We start from the raw sequence: 19,228 nt of genomic DNA, 5'->3' as shown, positions 1-19,228 counted from the left end.
ACGAAATGAGTTTTTCATTAGATGTGACACGAAAGACTAAATAATCACGAATTGCCTCTAAAAGAGGCAATCTTCCTAGGAAAGCTCGTAATACCTAATCGTCACTTATATATTTTCCTGTGATGTTTTTACGTTGTTACATAGCCAACTGCACTGCCAAGTCGACAGTGGTTGTAGACACACATTGTGTGCTCTGCAAAGATATATATTAATATAGATATGACTAGTGGTTTGTTTTTCTAATGATGTTTGACACCGACAGAGTAAACAGAGGTATGTGTTGTGAGTGATCCATGTGGAATAGGGAAACGTGTGTTGTTGGTATAAACATTATAGTATGGGTAAAGCCAAGAAAATAAAACTTGGGAGAAGAGCTCCGAAGGTAGCTTTAGACAAGCAAATTGAAGAGGACCAGTTTGCTAAACCAAGTAGTCGTACGAAAACTAGGGTTCGGAAGGACGAAGACGAAAATGTGAGAATCCAATAATATTTACCAAATTTTATCAATATTTACGTAGTTTAAACAAAACAAAATATTGTTCACAGGCACCAGTGTAAGCTGACTTGCAATCTGCATTTTTGTTTGCCTGTATTTTGTGCTGAAAGTTATGTCTCTGTCCACATTCACACACATTTACGATATAAAATGTCACTGCAACAAAGCGAAAACAGGATGTTTAGCAGAATTAATATAGCATATGTATGGATGAAAATGATTTCACAGGGAGTGTTGCATGTGCAGCATTTTTGTTTATTGGTTAATTAAATAAAAGTTGAAATTGAACGCATGGACAGTAAAGAAGATAACCATATTCCTTGTTCCATTTGTGCCTAAAAGGAAAAAGAGTTCTATTACATGTTTAACGGAAAATTTTGACATGTTAGAATTCTATAATGTCTCAAACTAAAATAATATTCTTCAGAACAAAATATTCCATTAGGCCTAATTTCATGAGTGCGAAGTATGGCATGCGTTACGTGCCCGTCTCGAAAGGAACGGGAGCATCAGAGAATTGAAAAAAACTTTAGGTTTGTTGTTTGGGAGTATGGCGGACAGTATTCAGAACATGGTGACAAAGTCGCATTATTATTTACAGCAGATGCAAGACAGTGAGCATGTAGAAATTAGAATTGACTGTCAGTCAGATGACAGCTCTCCACTCAGAAACAGTCACAGATACAATGAATTGAACCTTACAGTATTTCAGAATGTTTAACAGTATTCATACTCTGATAGTTGTTGTACAGTGTATGGTGAACTAAAAATTTTATAAAATTTATTGCCCATAATTTGCGATGTCCAATTCTCAGGTTGTGTGAGAAGGAAGTGGCTGAGTTTGTGTGCTATGTAAACGTCACTCTGTATTCTTGTCCATATTGTCAAAGTGTGAAATTTTATTTTATATCTCCACAAGGTACTGCTTCAGTGTTCATTTTGAAAGCTGGATGTTGTATACACTGTAAAGCATAAATACATATCTTTTGAGCATTTTTACGTGGTAATAGAAAATATTAATGTGATGCAACTGTTCTAACTAGAATGACTTCCACAAATTTTGCCCCATTTTTGTATTTAGCTTTGTATACTCTTTGTTCCGTAGTATTCCCTTGTCATTCATGTGTGTGTTCATAGGTGACAAATAGTTGACTGAATTTTATTTGCAGTCTAACATAGTCCATTTATCACACACTGAGGGACATTTCACATGTTCAGCCCTTGTACACTCTTATTTGTTTGTAACAGTATACTAGGTTCTTTATATCAGAATAATTATCCAGCCTTTCAAATGATGCTCTGAAGATGTCAATAGATTTTATTTAAATTTGACACTGGCTTGTTGTGTGAATCTGTTTCTTAAGTGCCACTGACCAGTTGTGGAATTGCACTGCACTTTAATGAATTTATTTTTACATTGTCTGGAAAGTCACACTCTTTTGTCATTTGTTAAACAGAACCACTTTGCGTGGTAGAGCAAAACTGTGTTATCACACTGTTGTCATGGAGATGTGTGACCTTTTTCATGTGTGCGTATGTAAAATTGTACAGACCTTTCAAAAACATAGGTAAAAGTTCCCTTGCATTTTTCATTGTGTATGTTTGGTATATGTACATCATGTGATTTAATATACTTATCAGAGACTTCTCCATTATCTGATATACATTTTCTTACAATTTTAGATTTTGTGGCAAAAAGTTAGTTAATGTATGGCATAAACATAAACATTAGGCTGTGCTGCAGGCCAATCATCTGCCACAAACTTTATTTGGCATTCACATTCGTTGTCTGTACCAGTTGTAAACTGTTACCTTTCAACCTAACGTAGATCTTGAGCTATGTGCAGATCAACCTGGCACTGCAACCAAGATTTCAGGCGAGATCCAATATTGCATTCTTGCTAAACGTGAATAGTGTCATTTAGTTCTGATCATTCAGATTAAACACAGTTTGAAAATTTTTATGTAAGTTCAGATTTTAATGTTTAATTATATTTTCTAATGAATTGTTAGCATTTATAAAAGTTAAAGAAACTTCAAATATGAGATTTTTTAGGTTTCATTATGGGATTTGCACCTTACCGGATTTCCTCCATGTAGTATTAACTACTTCTGAATAGTAAAATACAACTTTTTCTTGTTTATTTTTTTCAGTTTGTTGAAGCTAACCTGTCACAGAAAATTCTTCAACAAGCCCGAGAACAGCAACAAGAGCTTGAAGAAGATGCTGGGACTGCATCAAAGAAAAGTCCTATTTTGCCAAAACTTGGAAATGATGCAACAGAAGAATCAGCTGATGAAATTGACTCTGATGATGACTTGTCTGTGGCAGATTATTCAGAGATAGTAAGTTTCCATTAAAAGTGCACACTTGTTAAGTTTGCTGAACTATCCACAGACTGCTAAAATCATGCTCAAATTTGCAAACATCCATTATGTGTAACACCAGTGTTTTTACTTTTTGGGAAGTGAAACCCTTTTTAAAATTATGCTCAAATTTGAAAAACTCAATTATACTCTAGACCAGCATTCCTTGCTTTTTGAGAAGTGGAACCTTTTTTTAATGTTGACTATTATTGTAGACTCACTGGTTTGCTTATATAGTATGTTTTAATGTGTCCTCCTGTAAATGAGTTGTTTACAGCAAAAATGACAATTATTTTAAAATATTTATTCACTGCTACCAAAAGAACTAGGTATTGGTTCTCAAACATAATAGTCAAGTTCTGTAGTAGAATGCATCATGGTCCCTTTTTTGAACCATCTCTCTATCCTGCAACCAAATATTGGGAAGGATTGTGAGACAAATTGCAGTGGCAACTACCTCTTAAGGCTAAATAAATGATTAATTATATTGATAAGATATAATTAAAACTATACTAAAATTACCAGCCATGGAGCCAGACATAGATAAATTAATGTTCCTTTTTTATTGTCAAATACACCAAATTTTATCAAGCTACCTAAATAACTGTAGATTTCTATAACTAACATATGAACAATCTTCTTTGTATATATAGATTAAAGTTATAAAGGTTACTGAGCATCATGTGGCAGACCTTTCTGGTGATAGAGGACTGTGTGATACAGGTTGCTGTGGTACGGGTGTACTCTGAGATGGATGACAGTGATGGTTTTAGTATAATCATGCCTTGTGCTGTCATTCCTTCATTGCAGAGTTTTCTGTCTGCAATGCTGCTGATTGGCCTATGTTAAATACAGCCTTATTCACCCTCTGTGTCACACACATACTGACTTCTCATATTTGTAAGTGGAAGCAAGGTTTAGTTGTTGTTCAGTTTTTTACCTTTGTATATGTATTAATTTCTTTTTTGAGTTGCTTTGTTAAATATTATAAAAAACAAGTTGTGCAGGTTTCACAGAACCTTTGAGTGACCTCCATGGGACCCGAGAGTTAACTCAGAACACAGTTTTGGAAACATTGCTCTAGAGAGTGGGTGACTGCAACATTAAAAATTAATGTTGCTGTACTTCATCAAACTATATTTTAAATTATTACACAGCATTATTTCAGTATTGTGTGGTCAGTACTTATGCAGAAACAACTTACTCTCTTTCACTTCAGTTATTTTACTCCTTTTTCAGTTTCAGGATGTGTGTGTGTGTGGGGGGGGGGGGGGGGGGGGGGAGATTCATAAATCATTTCAACTAAATGTTTTGAAGCTATAGACATATATTAAATGTATCTCATAGCCAGCCATCTCACTATTGGTGGGCTGTTTAAACCTGTAAGGGAACTACAGTTGTGAGATTGTCAGATAAATGATAACCAAAGAGATGTCTTTCTGAGTCAGATCTCAATCCTTGAGAGAGGGCAGCAAGTAGAAATCTTTGACAGTGACATCTCAGCAAATTAATGAAGGAGTGAAGGTACTTTCCTCCAGAAACTTGAGTAAAAACTTACCACTTGATTTGACAATAGACTCCTGCATTTGAAGTTTGGTTCCATTATATGAAATACTAATATAATATTTGAAATTAAAAAACTGAGCAGTTAGATGCACCACTATACTATATAATTATTTTGTGTGGCTCAGTGGCCTGCTACAAGTCTTTCAATTAGACATCACTTTGGTGTCATGTATTCAGATGGTCGCCCTTCCAAGTACCAACCGCGCCCTGTGATGCTTAACTTCAGTGACTGGATGAGAACCATTGTATCCAACAAGTGGCAGATGCAATGGTGAAGGGAGCGCAGAAGTAACAATGGATGGAAAACAATAAACAGAAACATAAGAAATTTATGTCAGTAGATTTGGCAAAAGAAATTAAACATAAAATATGTAAGGTGAAAAACCAAAAAGTGGAGAAATGTGAAAAGGGAGGTTGAAGGAAAAAGAAAGCAAGTATGCAATAAATTGTAAGAGAAGATGTGGTGAGGGTAGTTGATAGTTGCTGGAAAAGAGAAAATGTGAGAGAAAGTGGATGAGAAGTAAAAAATGAAATGAGCATATGGCATTGTTGGTCAGGAGGCCCCACGTGGGGGTGTTTGGCCGACATATTGCAAGTCCTTTTTAGTTGACGCCACTTCGGCGATTTGCGGGTCAGTGATGATGGACACCAAACACAGTCCCCTGCCGGGAATCGAACCAAGCCCCCCTGCATGATAAGTGGAAACACTACCACTATGCTACAGAGGTGGACAAAATGAGAATTAAAGTAGTGTGAGAGAATTGTATAATTTGAGTCAGCAGACAAGGCGATACTGGAGAGCAAGTTCTCATAAACAAAATCTACTATATTTTATGCACACATTGCCTGGAACCTCAGAAATATTCAGTGAAAGTCATTGCTACTAATTGATATACCTTCCTTTTCAATCTGACTGATCATCGTCACTGGCCCCACAAACTGCAGGGTCTCGTCAAGTAGCCCCCCTTACGACATTCTGTCCTTGTCATCTACTTCCCTTGCTCCAAATATCTGAAGATCCTTGGCCTAGGCCACCTGTCTCCCTGTCATATTTTCGGTCTGCCTAAAGGTTGTTGTCCAGATTTCTTCACTGAAACTTCTCTCTGTCGTGATCCCTCCTCTTTCTTATCGATGCGACTGGCCCATCTCAATCTCCTTGTCTTGGTTTCCATGACAACATCTGGTTTCTTGTACAGGGCTACAGGAAATGATCCATTTGTTTTCAAAGGTCTCTTTTTTTCTTAAATATTTCACATATGAATATGATTGATACATGACTAAAACCGTAAACTTGCCATGTTTGTATTGTGCCCACCAGTTGGCATTAAGAGTGCAGGGTCTTCATAAAATGGCAACAAAGTAGGAAAAGAGTTTCTTCGTCTCCAAGCTGATATTCAGTGATCAAGCAGTCTTACATTTATTTCAAAAGGTCAGTCACCACAATGTGACAGTGTGGAGTATTGAAAATTCTCTTGAGTTTCATCAAAGGTAATGTTTTCTATGCGATGTTATTGACTAAGTTCTATGGGCCACTTTTCTTCTGTGAGAAGACTATGATGGGTACCTCTTACCTTGATGTGTTAAAAGTTGTGGTTTTTTCCACAACTGAGTGCTGATTCCAAGAATTTCATCTTCCAACAAGATGGGGTATACCATCAGTGGAGCATGAGTTTTGTCACTACCTAAATGACGGACTTCCCCATCACTAAGATGTGGCTCTGATCCTCTGGTCCCCTAGGTTGCCTGATTAATGTCTTGTGACTTTTTTCCAGGGGGGTACATTAAAGACTATGCTTACCTTTCCCTACTGCCAAGAACTCTGGAACAGAGATGACTGTTGACAAGATCGTGCTACATAAAATATGGAATGAATGTGACTACCTCTTGGACATCTGTTGTGTGACCACGTAGCACTCATAGAACTTCTGTAGAATGCAAAATACAAACTTGGTGAACTTATGGATCTGTTTCATGCCTCATACATATTTGGAGAAGTAATACTTTAGAGCTCTGAAAATGAATAAATTGTGTATATTACTCTTTATATCTCCATAAACTCCTTGATTTTTCTTCTTTGTCATTCTCTCTCCTCACAAATTGGTCCAGATATCTTCCTCATGATTTAATTTTCAGAAATGTTTTGCTTCCTCTCTGTATACTTGTGTATTCTCCATTTTTTTCTGTCTCATATAGTTATACTGTTCTGATTATAGTTTCATGTATCCTTATTTTGGTTCCTCTTGAAAAAAATTGAATGACAGTAATTTGATGAGTGAATAAGATGCTCTGGATGTCACTCTGATCCTCAGTTCTATTTCTTGTTTCTTATCATTTCTGTTGTTTACTACAACCCTCAGATATTTAAACTCTTGTGCTTCTTCAGACACATGAGTGATTATGAATCTACATTGTTTCCCACATTTTGGCCTGTAATTTCTTTCTTCCGTCACGATTTTCCTGCTCTCATCATTCACCTCTAAGGCTCATTTCATTTAAAATCACCCAAAATAAAGAAATCTTGTTGCCATCATGTCACAGATATTTGTGAAAAGTTCAGAAATTGAAAGTAATAAAATAATTTTTCAGAATTTTTAGATCAAAACTGTAGTCGGGGGGCCATATTGAAATGTCTAGCATTTTATTTATAAATCAATTTTATTCAATTTGGTGCCATTAGAAAGATAAAAGGACCAACTATATCACTGAACTATAAAAATGCTGCAATTGTGCATATAAATATGTGCAAATGTGTAATTAAAGTCAGTTTTCAAAAAAAAAAAATTACAAACTTCATGAATTTTTTTCATCAAAATCATGTTTCACCATTTTAAATCTTGTCTCAAAGATTTCCTATTGTCATACATTTCAACATAAAAAAACAGAAGGGTCTTTGTTCTGTTAATCTTTTAAAACAGGAAGACCATAAAGAATAATATACACGTTTCATTTTGTGACTCCTACTTATTGGTCACAAATGATGATCAGTTTTCATAAAATTCTAAAAAGCATTCATTCTTTCAAACAAGTTTTCAATGGACAATATTATATCTGATTCAAAAGTATGTAAACGATCAGTACTTGTGCTTGCACTAGAAGCAGGCAAAGTCATTAAAATGTTTTCATAAGGTATCCAGCAAACATCAGTGTGAAGTGGCCATGAATAAGTTGAGGGAGGGCCACTTGGACTCAGGAACTTGTTTTGCATCTCTGTGTTCTTCACTTATCTCTAGAATTTTTCCAAGCCACCACTGGTTATCATAGATAGCTGTGACATGTTTCTTCTTTAATTGTGTTATAGGCAGTGTTTTGAATTCCAAGAGGAACTTGAATGAATTTAGTAGATGATGAAACACACTTTATCAGCGACTTGTTTTCATTCAGTGGTTTGAAAAAATGATTTACTCTTGTCCCAGGAATGGTAGAACCAGTCTCGTATCATTTTTGTAACATGTTTGTGAACTTTGTTATCTCCTCTATTGTAACATAAAAGGTTTCTATTCCTGGAACATGAGTTCCGGCAAATGTAAACAGATCTTTTGGACGTAAAATGTGACTGTCATATGGACGCTGTAAACTCGCTCTTGTTGCTAAACATTTAATAGTACCACCAACTCCATCACATGCATTTTTTGCCATGACTAGTGGCAAAAAAATTCCATTCTGCAGTTACTGCATGATCTTGCTTGTGATGGCACAAATTTAGAAATTTCTTTAAGTTTTTATATAGTGCCATCACTGCCATAACATGCTGGATGTTTGGTAATTGTTCCAGTATATAAGTGAGAGCAGTTTTCTGGAAAACATAGAATGTGTTTGTATCATGCTGCAAACAGTCACTTATACAACACAGTGACATTGACTTAATGCAATCATCTGTTTTAAAGTACACCACAAAAGGATGAAGAGTGACTTGAATGTTCTGCCAGTGAAATCCTTGTGCGCCATCCTGTTGCAAACAGGTATAGTTATCTGCAAAATCCACTATGATGATGCATGTAGTATCAGGGAGGGTTTCTTTGCTTGATTTGAAGTAGTGACTCTGAGATTTTGATACATAATGATTGTGTGTTAAATTTTGAAGTTTTTGCATGAGATACTCAACAAATTCATCAGTCGTCTTCATCAATGTCTCCAGTGTAGGTCGATCATTTTGCATCCATTGTCTGAATACATTATTTTCACAATCTTGTAAGGACTGCAGCTACATAAAAAAATTGCGCAGTTCATATTTGTCAGGACAGAGAACAGCAATGCAGCATTCTCTCCTCATTTTCCAAATTGCACACAAGTTTCTGTAGAAGTTCAGTGTACGGTTGTTTCACATTTGGTGATACGTGCATTCACATACGTTATGCATTCCACGACTGTTTACAGTAACACATTCTTTTGGCCGAAGTTCACAAAATTTAGTAATACCAATTTTATCTTCTGGGTATATTTCTCTGTAGGCTAAGTATACATCTTTCAGATTATGTAAAATTAGTCTTTTTGTCTTATACACTTTTTTGCCACTTTCTGAAGTGACAGACAGATAGTCTTTTTTATTAGCAGAAATGAGACTTATATCATCTTCACAGTAAAAATTCTGGACATATTTTTCCATATCCTTACTTATTCTGTTTCCCTTTTTATAACTCCCTTTCGACAAAATACCGTCTTCTTTTAGCAATACCCTCAATTTCTTTACCATGTATTCGGTAGTGTTTAAAAACACTTGGATTTTTTTCTTTACTCCATGAAGCTGGTGCTAAGGCAAGTATTTGTAGTTTTTCTTTAACAGAACTTCTGCAGAATTTCTCTTTAAGTTTTTGCATTAAAATATTACAGTCTGTACATTCAGCACTGCCAGTTCCTTCAGATACATTTTTCACTGGAACATGTAGCACTTCTGATGCTGTTTGCTGGAATTTTAAAGCTAAACAACGGGACTTGGAACGAATGTATTCTAGACGCCCGCCTTGTGCTCTCTTGGTAACCTGAAATGCTGAAATTTCAAGTAATTCACAACTTTCATTAATTTTTTGAAGAGCTGTAGATGGATCTGGTATATACTCTTGATCTTGATCTTCAACTTCACATTCATCCATCCCTGGAAGGTTATCCCCCATAGGAGATAAAATGTAAATAAAATATTTCCTTGCCATGGTTAAAGTAATAGGTTTCAAAGATTTCTTAGCAGTCTTTTTACTGTGCTTCTTAAAAGGGTCATGGCAAATTCTTTGTCTGCCTTCAAATGTTCCCAAATAGAACCTTTTGTGAGAAGAACAAAGTCTCAATGTTTTCACAGGTGCTTCATAGCTTCAATAATTGAATATCGGCTTGATTCAGGCTTGGCATATCTATTAAACCAAGCTCTTTGCTGCTACTACTTTTCTTATGACACACAACTGCTGACACAAAACCTAAAGGACATTTGTTTTCCATTGTAATTTTTAATCAACTGTGTATGTTGCAGAAAGGAACTGAATGGTTTGAAACTTTTTCTTGTTCTCTAATTAATCAAGAACGTACTATGAAGAATCTGTAAGGGGGAAATGAGAAAGAGTTAATGACCACTTTATTAAGTGATCTCTAATATATTCACATTATGGAACAACTTTGTATTACAGTCAGACTCCTCAATATGGTACCCCCTGATATGTAAAATCCCTCAATATGATATTCTAAAACACCTCAACTTGATAGTGTGACGTATTTTACGAAAGTCAATCAGATGCTACTATAGGAGTGTAATAAGATTCATAATACATAAAACCTCCAATTGTGGAATTGAATCATGTTTATTTTAATTTGGTTTATTTATTTCGTTTGAATTATCATGTTGTTGTTGTTGTTGTTGTGGTCTTCAGTCCTGAGACTGGTTTGATGCAGCTCTCCATGCTACTCTATCCTGTGCAAGCTTCTTCATCTCCCAGTACCTACTGCAACCTACATCCTTCTGAATCTGCTTAGTGTATTAATCTCTTGGTCTCCCTCTACGATTTTTACCCTCCACGCTGCCCTCCAACGCTAAATTTGTGATCGCTTGATGCCTCAAAACATGCCCTACCAACCGATCCCTTCTTCTAGTCAAGTTGTGCCACAAACTTCTCTTCTCCCCAATCCTATTCAATACCTCCTCATTAGTTACGTGATCTACCCACCTTATCTTCAGCATTCTTCTGTAGCACCACATTTCGAAAGCTTCTATTCTCTTCTTGTCCAAACTAGTTATCGTCCATGTTTCACTTCCATACATGGCTACACTCCATACAAACACTTTCAGAAATGACTTCCTGACACTTAAATCTATACTCGATGTTAACAAATTTCTCTTCTTCAGAAACGATTTCCTTGCCATTGCCAGTCTACATTTTATATCCTCTCTACTTCGACCATCATCAGTTATTTTACTCCCTAAATAGCAAAACTCCTTTACTACTTTAAGTGTCTCATTTCCTAATCTAATTCCCTCAGCATCACCCGATTTAATTTGACTACATTCCATTATCCTCGTTTTGCTTTTGTTGATATTCATCTTATATCCTCCTTTCAAGACACTGTCCATTCCATTCAACTGCTCTTCCAAGTCCTTTGCTGTCTCCGACAGAATTACAATGTCATCGGCGAACCTCAAAGTTTTTATTTCTTCTCCATGACTTTTAATACCTACTCCGAATTTTTCTTTTGTTTCCTTTACTGCTTGCTCAATATACAGATTGAATAATATCTGCTTCCCTTTCATGCCCCTCGACTCTTATAACTGCCATCTGATTTCTGTACAAATTGTAAATAGCCTTTCGGTCCCTGTATTTTATACCTGCCATCTTCAGAATTTGAAAGAGAGTATTCCAGTTAACATTGTCAAAAGCTTTCTCTAAGTCTACAAATGCTAGAAACGTAGGTTTGCCTTTTCTTAATCTTTCTTCTAAGATAAGTCGTAAGGTTAGTATTGCCTCACGTGTTCCAACATTTCTACGGAATCCAAACTGATCTTCCCCGAGGTCCGCTTCTACCAGTTTTTTCCATTCGTCTGTAAAGAATTCGTGTTAGTATTTTGCAGCTGTGACTTATTAAACTGATAGTTCGGTAATTTTCACACCTGTCAACACCTGCTTTCTTTGGGATTGGAATTATTATATTCTTCTTGAAGTCTGAGGGTATTTCGCCTGTCTCATACATCTTGCTCACCAGATGGTAGAGTTTTGTCATGACTGGCTCTCCCAAGGCCATCAGTAGTTCTAATGGAATGTTGTCTACTCCCGGGGCCTTGTTTCGACTCAGGTCTTTCAGTGCTCTGTCAAACTCTTCACGCAGTATCTTATCTTCCATTTCGTCTTCATCTACATCCTCTTCCATTTCCATAATATTGTCCTCAAGTACATCGCCCTTGTATAAACCCTCTATATACTCCTTCCGCCTTTCTGCCTTCCCTTCTTTGCTTAGAACTGGGTTGCCATCTGAGCTCTTGATATTCATACAAGTGGTTCACTTTTCTCGAAAGGTCTCTTTAATTTTCCTGTAGGCAGTATCTATCTTACCCCTAGTGAGACAAGCCTCTACATCCTTACATTTGTCCTCCAGCCATCCCTGCTTAGCCATTTTGCACTTCCTGTCGATCTCATTTTTGAGACGTTTGTATTCCTTTTTGCCTGCTTCATTTACTGCATTTTTATATTTTCTCCTTTCATCAATTAAATTCAGTATTTCTTCTGTTACCCTCGTCTTTTTACCTATTTGATCCTCTGCTGCCTTTACTACTTCATCCCTCAAAGCTACCCATTCTTCTTCTACTGCATTTCTTTCCCCCATTCCTGTCAATTGTTCCCTTATGCTCTCCCTGAAACTCTCTACAACCTCTGGTTCTTTCAGTTTATCCAGGTCCCATCTCCTTAGATTCCCACCTTTTTGCAGTTTCTTCAGTTTCAATCTGCAGTTCATAACCAATAGATTGTGGTCAGAATCCACATCTGCCCCTGGAAATGTCTTACAGTTTAAAACCTGGTTCCTAAATCTCTGTCTTACCATTATATAATCTATCTGATACCTTTTAGTATCGCCAGGATTCTTCCAGGTATACAACCTTCTTTTATGAGTCTTGAACCAAGTGTTAGCTATGATTAAGTTATGCTCTGTGCAAAATTCTACAAGGCAGCTTCCTCTTTCATTTCTTCCCCCCAATCCATATTCACCTACTATGTTTCCTTCTCTCCCTTTTCCTACTGACGAATTACAGTCACCCATGACTATTAAATTTTCGTCTCCCTTCACTACCTGAATAATTTCTTTTATCTCGTCATACATTTCATCTATTTCTTCATCATCTGCAGAGCTAGTTGGCATATAAACTTGTACTACTGTAGTAGGCATGGGCTTTGTGTCTATCCTGGCCACAATAATGCGTTCACTAAGCTGTTTGTAGTAGCTTACCCGCAATCCTATTTTTTTATTCATTATTAAACCTACTCCTGCATTACCCCTATTTGATTTTGTATTTATAACCCTGTATTCACCTAACCAAAAGTCTTGTTCCTCCTGCCACCGAACTTCACTAATTCCGACTATATCTAACTTCAACCTATCCATTTCCCTTTTTAAATTTTCTAACCTACCTGCCCGATTAAGGGATCTGACATTCCACGCTCCGATCCGTAGAATGCCAGTTTTCTTTCTCCTGATAACGACGTCCTCTTGAGTAGTCCCTGCCCGGAGATCCGAATGGGGGACTATTTTACCTCTGGAATATTTTACCGAAGAGGAAGCCATCATCATTTAATCATACAGTAAAGCTGCATGTCCTCGGGAAAAATTACGGCTGTAGTTTCCCCTTGCTTTCAGCCATTCGCAGTATCAGCACAGCAAGGCCGTTTTGGTTAATGTTACAAGGCCAGATCAGTCAATCATCCAGACTGTTGCCCCTGCAACTACTGAAAAGGCTGCTGCCCCTCTTCAGGAACCACATGTTTGTCTGGCCCCTCAACAGATACCCCTCCGTTGTGGTTGCACCTACGGTACGGCCATCTGTATCGCTGAGGCACGCAAGCCTCCCCACCAACGGCAAGGTCCATGGTTCATGGTATCATATACATACATAAAGAAATTTTTTTTTGTTTAAATTCTGTGAAAATGTGTAAAACACTCATAACCTTAAAAATGTAGTATTGATAATGTCTTAACAGCCTTTAAAATGAAATACTTAAAAATTAACTTTCAACTATCAATAACAAAATCAATGACAAAAATAATTAATAATTATTTATTTATTACTTGGTTATATATTGTTAAAATTGAGTGGATTAATGATTGGTTTGAAGTACTACATATTTAAGTATATAAATTATGTTTAGTAAATAAATTAATATACAAATCTCGATTTTTTTTAATTTATAAGTGAACTGATGATATCATATAGTGAATAAATAATAATTTAAAGAGTGATAACTAATTATAAAAAAACCTTCAGAGTGGAGCTATAAATATGACTTAATTTTAACACATTGACTGCCACATGAGTTAAATATAACTCAAAGGAAGTGTTCTCTTTGGGCCACGCGAGGTAAATACAACTCACGGACATTTTTCCATTTAAAGCTTTGTGGTGCAGTTGTAACTCACAGGAGCATGCTGTGACTAGTTGTTGTTTTGTAGGTTATGGCCCCAGTAACAAATCATGTTCATGGCCTATGGTTTTCAAGAGCTCAAGAGTAGTTATTGACATTTGAATTTGTGAGTTATATATAACTCACATGGCTCATTCATATTGGACTTTTCTTCTTTTTATTATTAATATCTGGATACTTCCCACTAACAACAACCTGTCAGGACTCCGGAGATGGGAACTTGCCCTTCAGTATATCCTCTCTTCCTGTTACCCACCAGGCCTCAACCTCCGCTAATTTCAAGTTGCCGCTGCTCGTACCTCACCTGTCATTCAACAACATCTTTGCCTCTGTACTTCTGCCTCGACTGACATCTCTGCCCAAACTCTTTGCCTTTACAAATGTCTGCTTGTGTCTGTATATGTGCGGATGGATATATATATATGTGTGTGTGTGTGTGTGTGTGTGTGTGTGTGTGTGTGTGTGTGTGTGTGTGTGTGTGTGTGTGTGTGTGTATACCTGTCCTTTTTTCCCACTAAGGTAAGTCTTTGCGCTCCCGGGATTGGAATGACTCCTTACCCTCTCCCTTAAAATCCACATCCTTTCATCTTTCTCTCTCCTTTCCTCTTTCCTGATGAAGCAACCGTTGGTTGCGAAAGCTTGAATTTTGTGTGTGTGTTTGTGTTTGTTTGTGTGTCTATCAACATGCCAACGCTTTCGTTTGGTAAGTTACATCATCTTTGTTTTTAGATTTATTTATTATTTAGTTTGACATATTACTTACACAGTGGATTGCAAATCACATACAGTTTTATTTACATTCTTCAATTGCAACAACAATGAAATGGAAAAATTTGGGTCATTCCACTTTGTTTCTCTAACACCTGTATTCACTGTGTTTTATGAAAAAACACTCAACGCAAAAATATGAGTCACAATTCTTACATTTCCATGCAGTTTGTTTGACTTTCTTGACAGCTTGCTCTCGTCCGAATACTCTCTTCATTTTTTCGTAGCACACTGTACACTTACATCTGGCTGCTCCCACGTTCACAAGTGCACAATCTGCAGGTAACACGGTGGCTTTAGTGAGGCTCATCGGCATCTTCTGTATGGAGTAGTCTCAAAGTCACTTCCTCTTTGAGTTCTGTGATTGAGATCTTCTTCTTGTTGATGTATCGGTAAATCAAATGAGCATTTACCTGTGCTGACCCTGTCAACAATTCAATTGCAAGCTTCCATTGCTATTTTACACCCCACCTTAGACAATGAGAGTACGACTTCATTTGGTCACAAAGATCTATGAAAGATTTTGACTGATTATAGTCAGTTATCACTGCTGGTTTTTTTCTTTGTGCCCTTCCTAGTTTGAACTTCTGCTTCTTATTCTTCATGAACAGTACTCAGTATCAGAACATCCCTGTTATCTTTCCATTTCAGTACTGCTACACCTGCAGTACTTTCCTTTTCTTTGTGTTTCCCCTTCTTCAGTTTTGCCTGTACAACACCTTGAGGATTCAGTTTTCTGTTTGAACTTAGAGTACCAACTGAATGTGTTGATTGTTCAGGAAGCTGGTGTGCTAGATGAACACTTGTGTAAAAATCTTCTGCGTATAAAATTCTGCCCTCGTTTAGTAATACACTTATAAGGCTCATGCCAACAGAAGTGGCAAGAGGAACACCAGGATTCACATTCTTCCCATAGTAAACTTTCATATTCCAGGTGTAGCCACCCTTTAGACAAAGTTTGAACAATTTAATTCCGAATATATGGTGCTTATTCTTTATATACTGAATGAAACTTAGTCTTCCTCGAAATGGCACAAGTGTTTCATCGATGCAAACTTCTTTCTCTGGTACAACTGCACTTTGAAATCTCTGCAGTAATTTATCAATAAGAGGTTGAATTTTGAATAAGCGGTTTCCCGGTGGGGCACTGGTTGTTATCGGAAAAATGCTACATATGTAAAAGCAGTTCAAAACGATTGTGTAATATAACATTTTTCACATTGTTGTGATAGATCATATTTCTTGACCAATAATTTGGAATCCTCGGTTTTACATTTAGTGACATCCATAACAAAAATCCTAAAAATTGTTCAGTTTCAGTTTTGCTGACATCAGTCCACTTTTTCAGTCATGAATTAACAGTTACTGAATGATTTTCTAAGACTTGTTTTGCGTACAAATTAGTTTGTTGAGTCACATATCCCAAAATTTCATCAGTTACGAAATATTTGAAGAAATTGTATGGTGTTTTGCCTTTGAGAGTTAATGCAACAGAAGCATTTACACCAGGACTGGAATGAATAAATGTAAAGTTTTTCATATTTTTACCTGTAACTGGCACCCACACAATCTCATTAGAATTTGTTCTAAGTGTGTCATCTTCATGTTCAGAGCTTTCTGATATTACACTTACTTCAGTTGAACCTGAATCAACTGCAGTAGTTATGGCACTAACACAGTTAGAAGTGTTTTGTTGCCTGGTTTTTACAGCTGTGAGGTGTGGTTCTTTGACTGAATGTGGACCTAAAACTCTTCTTCCTACCTTCACTGATGTGATTCCATTATCAGAACTTCTGCTTTCATTTCCAGTCTCCTCTAGTAAAAATTTGTCTGAGCTATCACCAAATAAAGACACAGAATCTTCATCACTTATGTCCATAACTTCACCTAAGAGCTGCTGTTCATGCCTTTGTTCATCATCATAACTTCTACGAGACATTTTCTCCTGCCACAATATCACTCTGTTACGGAGCAAACAACACTGAATAAAGACTGTAGCAACAATGCAGGAAAGTGATAATGGTACTGTACACAAATAATGCTGTGGAATGAAAAACTGACAGGAGTACAAACTTAAAATTATTAGCGACATAGCAAATGACACACCTGGTACCTTTACCCTGAGGCCATGTGAATCATATGTAACTCACACAAAAAAAATTTAAAAAAGGTACTAAAATGCCATATTTTCACTTTATTTGTGCTTAACAAGGTTACTTGGAGCAAACTAAAGCAGGATATTGCAAAAAAGTAAATGGCCTCAAGGGCCCAACTATACCATGGCAGTCAATGTGTTAATTTAATGTGTTTTAAAATGAATTATCATTGACCATAATATAATTTTGTATGACACAAAATTATTTATTATTAATAAATAATAATAATAATAATATTTATATGAATTTAACATTATTTCTAATGATAATTGTTATAAAAAACACATGAAAAAACAATGTTAAATAAAATAAATGATCTTTTTTCACTCATTATAATATTTGGTAAATAAAATTCACTAAAACATCTGATTACAAGCCACAATTAAACAAAGCATATACTGCAACAACCGTTTGTAGATTATAATATGATTGGGTGGTCTAGCATCGCTTCATAAAAATTAGACAGCATCAGAGGGCACTGTAATGCGTTGAAAAATTGCAACCCATTGCACTTATGGGAGTTAAATTAAGTCTCCCTGGTTATACGTTACTACGCAGCTATGGATCGATTGGACAAATTCTTTCTCTTTTTAATTTCAATCATTCCTTTTCACTATCTCATATTGAGGGGCTCTATTTGTCGAACATTATCATATTGAGGGGTTCAACTGTACTTTCAGATAACGTACCAGACAGAATGGCTGCTTATGTAAGAAGCACAAATTCAAGACAAAAAAAGTCCTTCAGATATATAAAGTGCACAGACACGCAAAAACATAACTCACACAACCTGTGTTGCTTGTGAATGTTGCTGCTAGACTGAATTTTTCATTGTTGTTTCATGTATTGTTAATTAGCTATTTGAAGGAATTAATTATTACATCATTATTGAAAAAGTATAAGATCTAACAATAGAGGACAAACACCCTTCTGTTTTTTTTTATGTTGAATAGTACGGCAGTAGGAACTATCTGAAAAAAAAAAAAATCAGATGGTGAAACTTGTGATTCTGCTGAAAAAAATTCCTGAAAGTAGCAAAAAAGATTGGTGATAAATTACATTAATTACAAATTTTCAACATTTGTTGCTTAGACACAGCACTTTACTAATTTTTATATTATAGATCTATTCTTTTACTTTCCAATGACACCAAATTGAATAAAATTGATTCATAAATAAAAAAGTTATAGTGGTTACAAACTTACAAGGCACTTCGTTTCTCAACGCCAGTTGATAGAAGGGCGTATAATCTTAAAATGACAGTTCATTTCCAACGTAAGTCTATAATGTGACATCAAAAATACCACCAAAATTGGCAAAAAAAGTCTAAACTGGCAGTAAACACATGGAAATTGTCAGAAAAAGGCAGTAAAACTTGGCAAAAAGTTATTGCAAGTTTGGCAAAAGAAGCACTGAATCTGTTAAAAAGTAACACCGAATCTGGAAAAAAACACTGAGTCCAGAAAAAAATAACACTGAATCTGGTGGAAAAACATCAAATCTGGAAAAAAAGCACAAGGATTACACCAAAATTGGTAAAAAAAATATAACGAAAACACGGGAACTGACGAGAAGAGACTTTTGCAGACAAAACAGCAGTGAATTTGGCAAAAAATAGCCCCAAAATTGGCAAAAAGTAACACCAAATTTGGCTGTAAAATAAAACAAATCTTTCGTGGTCCTATTACTGTAGTAACAATGTTTACGTTACCTGATGATAATCATATATAGAAACTAGTAATGCATAAATGTCTGGAAAACAACAATAAATCCTGTCTATTGCCTTCATACCTTTTTTATTATGCCAGCATACATCGCAAAGTTACAGCTTCATTATCATCACAGATGACAGAGCTATGATTGCGAATTGTACTTTGGCATAATAAAAATGATATAATGGCTGTAGACAGAATTTATACAAGGGGCATACAAAGGGTAATGCAACACAATTTTTTTTTTTTTTTTTTTTTTTTTTTTTTTTTTTTTTTTTTTTTTTTTTTTTTTTTTTTTTTTTTTTCTGAAGGCAGCTTGGTTTTATTCAGGATTTCAATACATCATATTATTCCCTGCTCTTTTGGCTACAAAACCATTTTCTTCTACACAATCTCCATGCAATGTGATGGCCTTACGCCTCCTTACTGGAAGGGCCTGTGAGATTTACATTGGGAGAAACCAAATCTCGCTTGTGGAGAAGAGTCAGGCACAGCTGTGGTGTGGTGATCAAAAAGTAACGGGAATTTTTTAATTCAAGGGCTTTATGCGTCCAATTTTCAAAA

The 19,228-nt window shown here is 36.0% G+C and overlaps 1 protein-coding gene across 1 annotated transcript in view; it reads left to right on the top strand.

The window, feature by feature from the left end:
* The first annotated feature begins 256 nt into the window (after positions 1–256).
* LOC124594997 (bystin) overlaps positions 257–19,228 on the top strand; it is a 68,436-nt gene continuing 49,464 nt past the window's right edge. The window contains exons 1-2 of the mRNA XM_047133541.1: positions 257–472; positions 2,651–2,842. Coding sequence (XP_046989497.1) covers positions 338–472; positions 2,651–2,842 — 327 coding nt within the window. The 5' untranslated portion in view covers positions 257–337. The remainder of the gene's footprint in view (positions 473–2,650; positions 2,843–19,228) is intronic.

Source organism: Schistocerca americana, chromosome 2, assembly GCF_021461395.2.
Source record: "Schistocerca americana isolate TAMUIC-IGC-003095 chromosome 2, iqSchAmer2.1, whole genome shotgun sequence".
NCBI classification, from domain to species: Eukaryota; Metazoa; Arthropoda; class Insecta; order Orthoptera; family Acrididae; genus Schistocerca; species Schistocerca americana.
The sequence above is the reverse complement of the archived record's forward strand: the minus strand, read 5'-3'. Positions and strand labels throughout refer to the sequence as shown.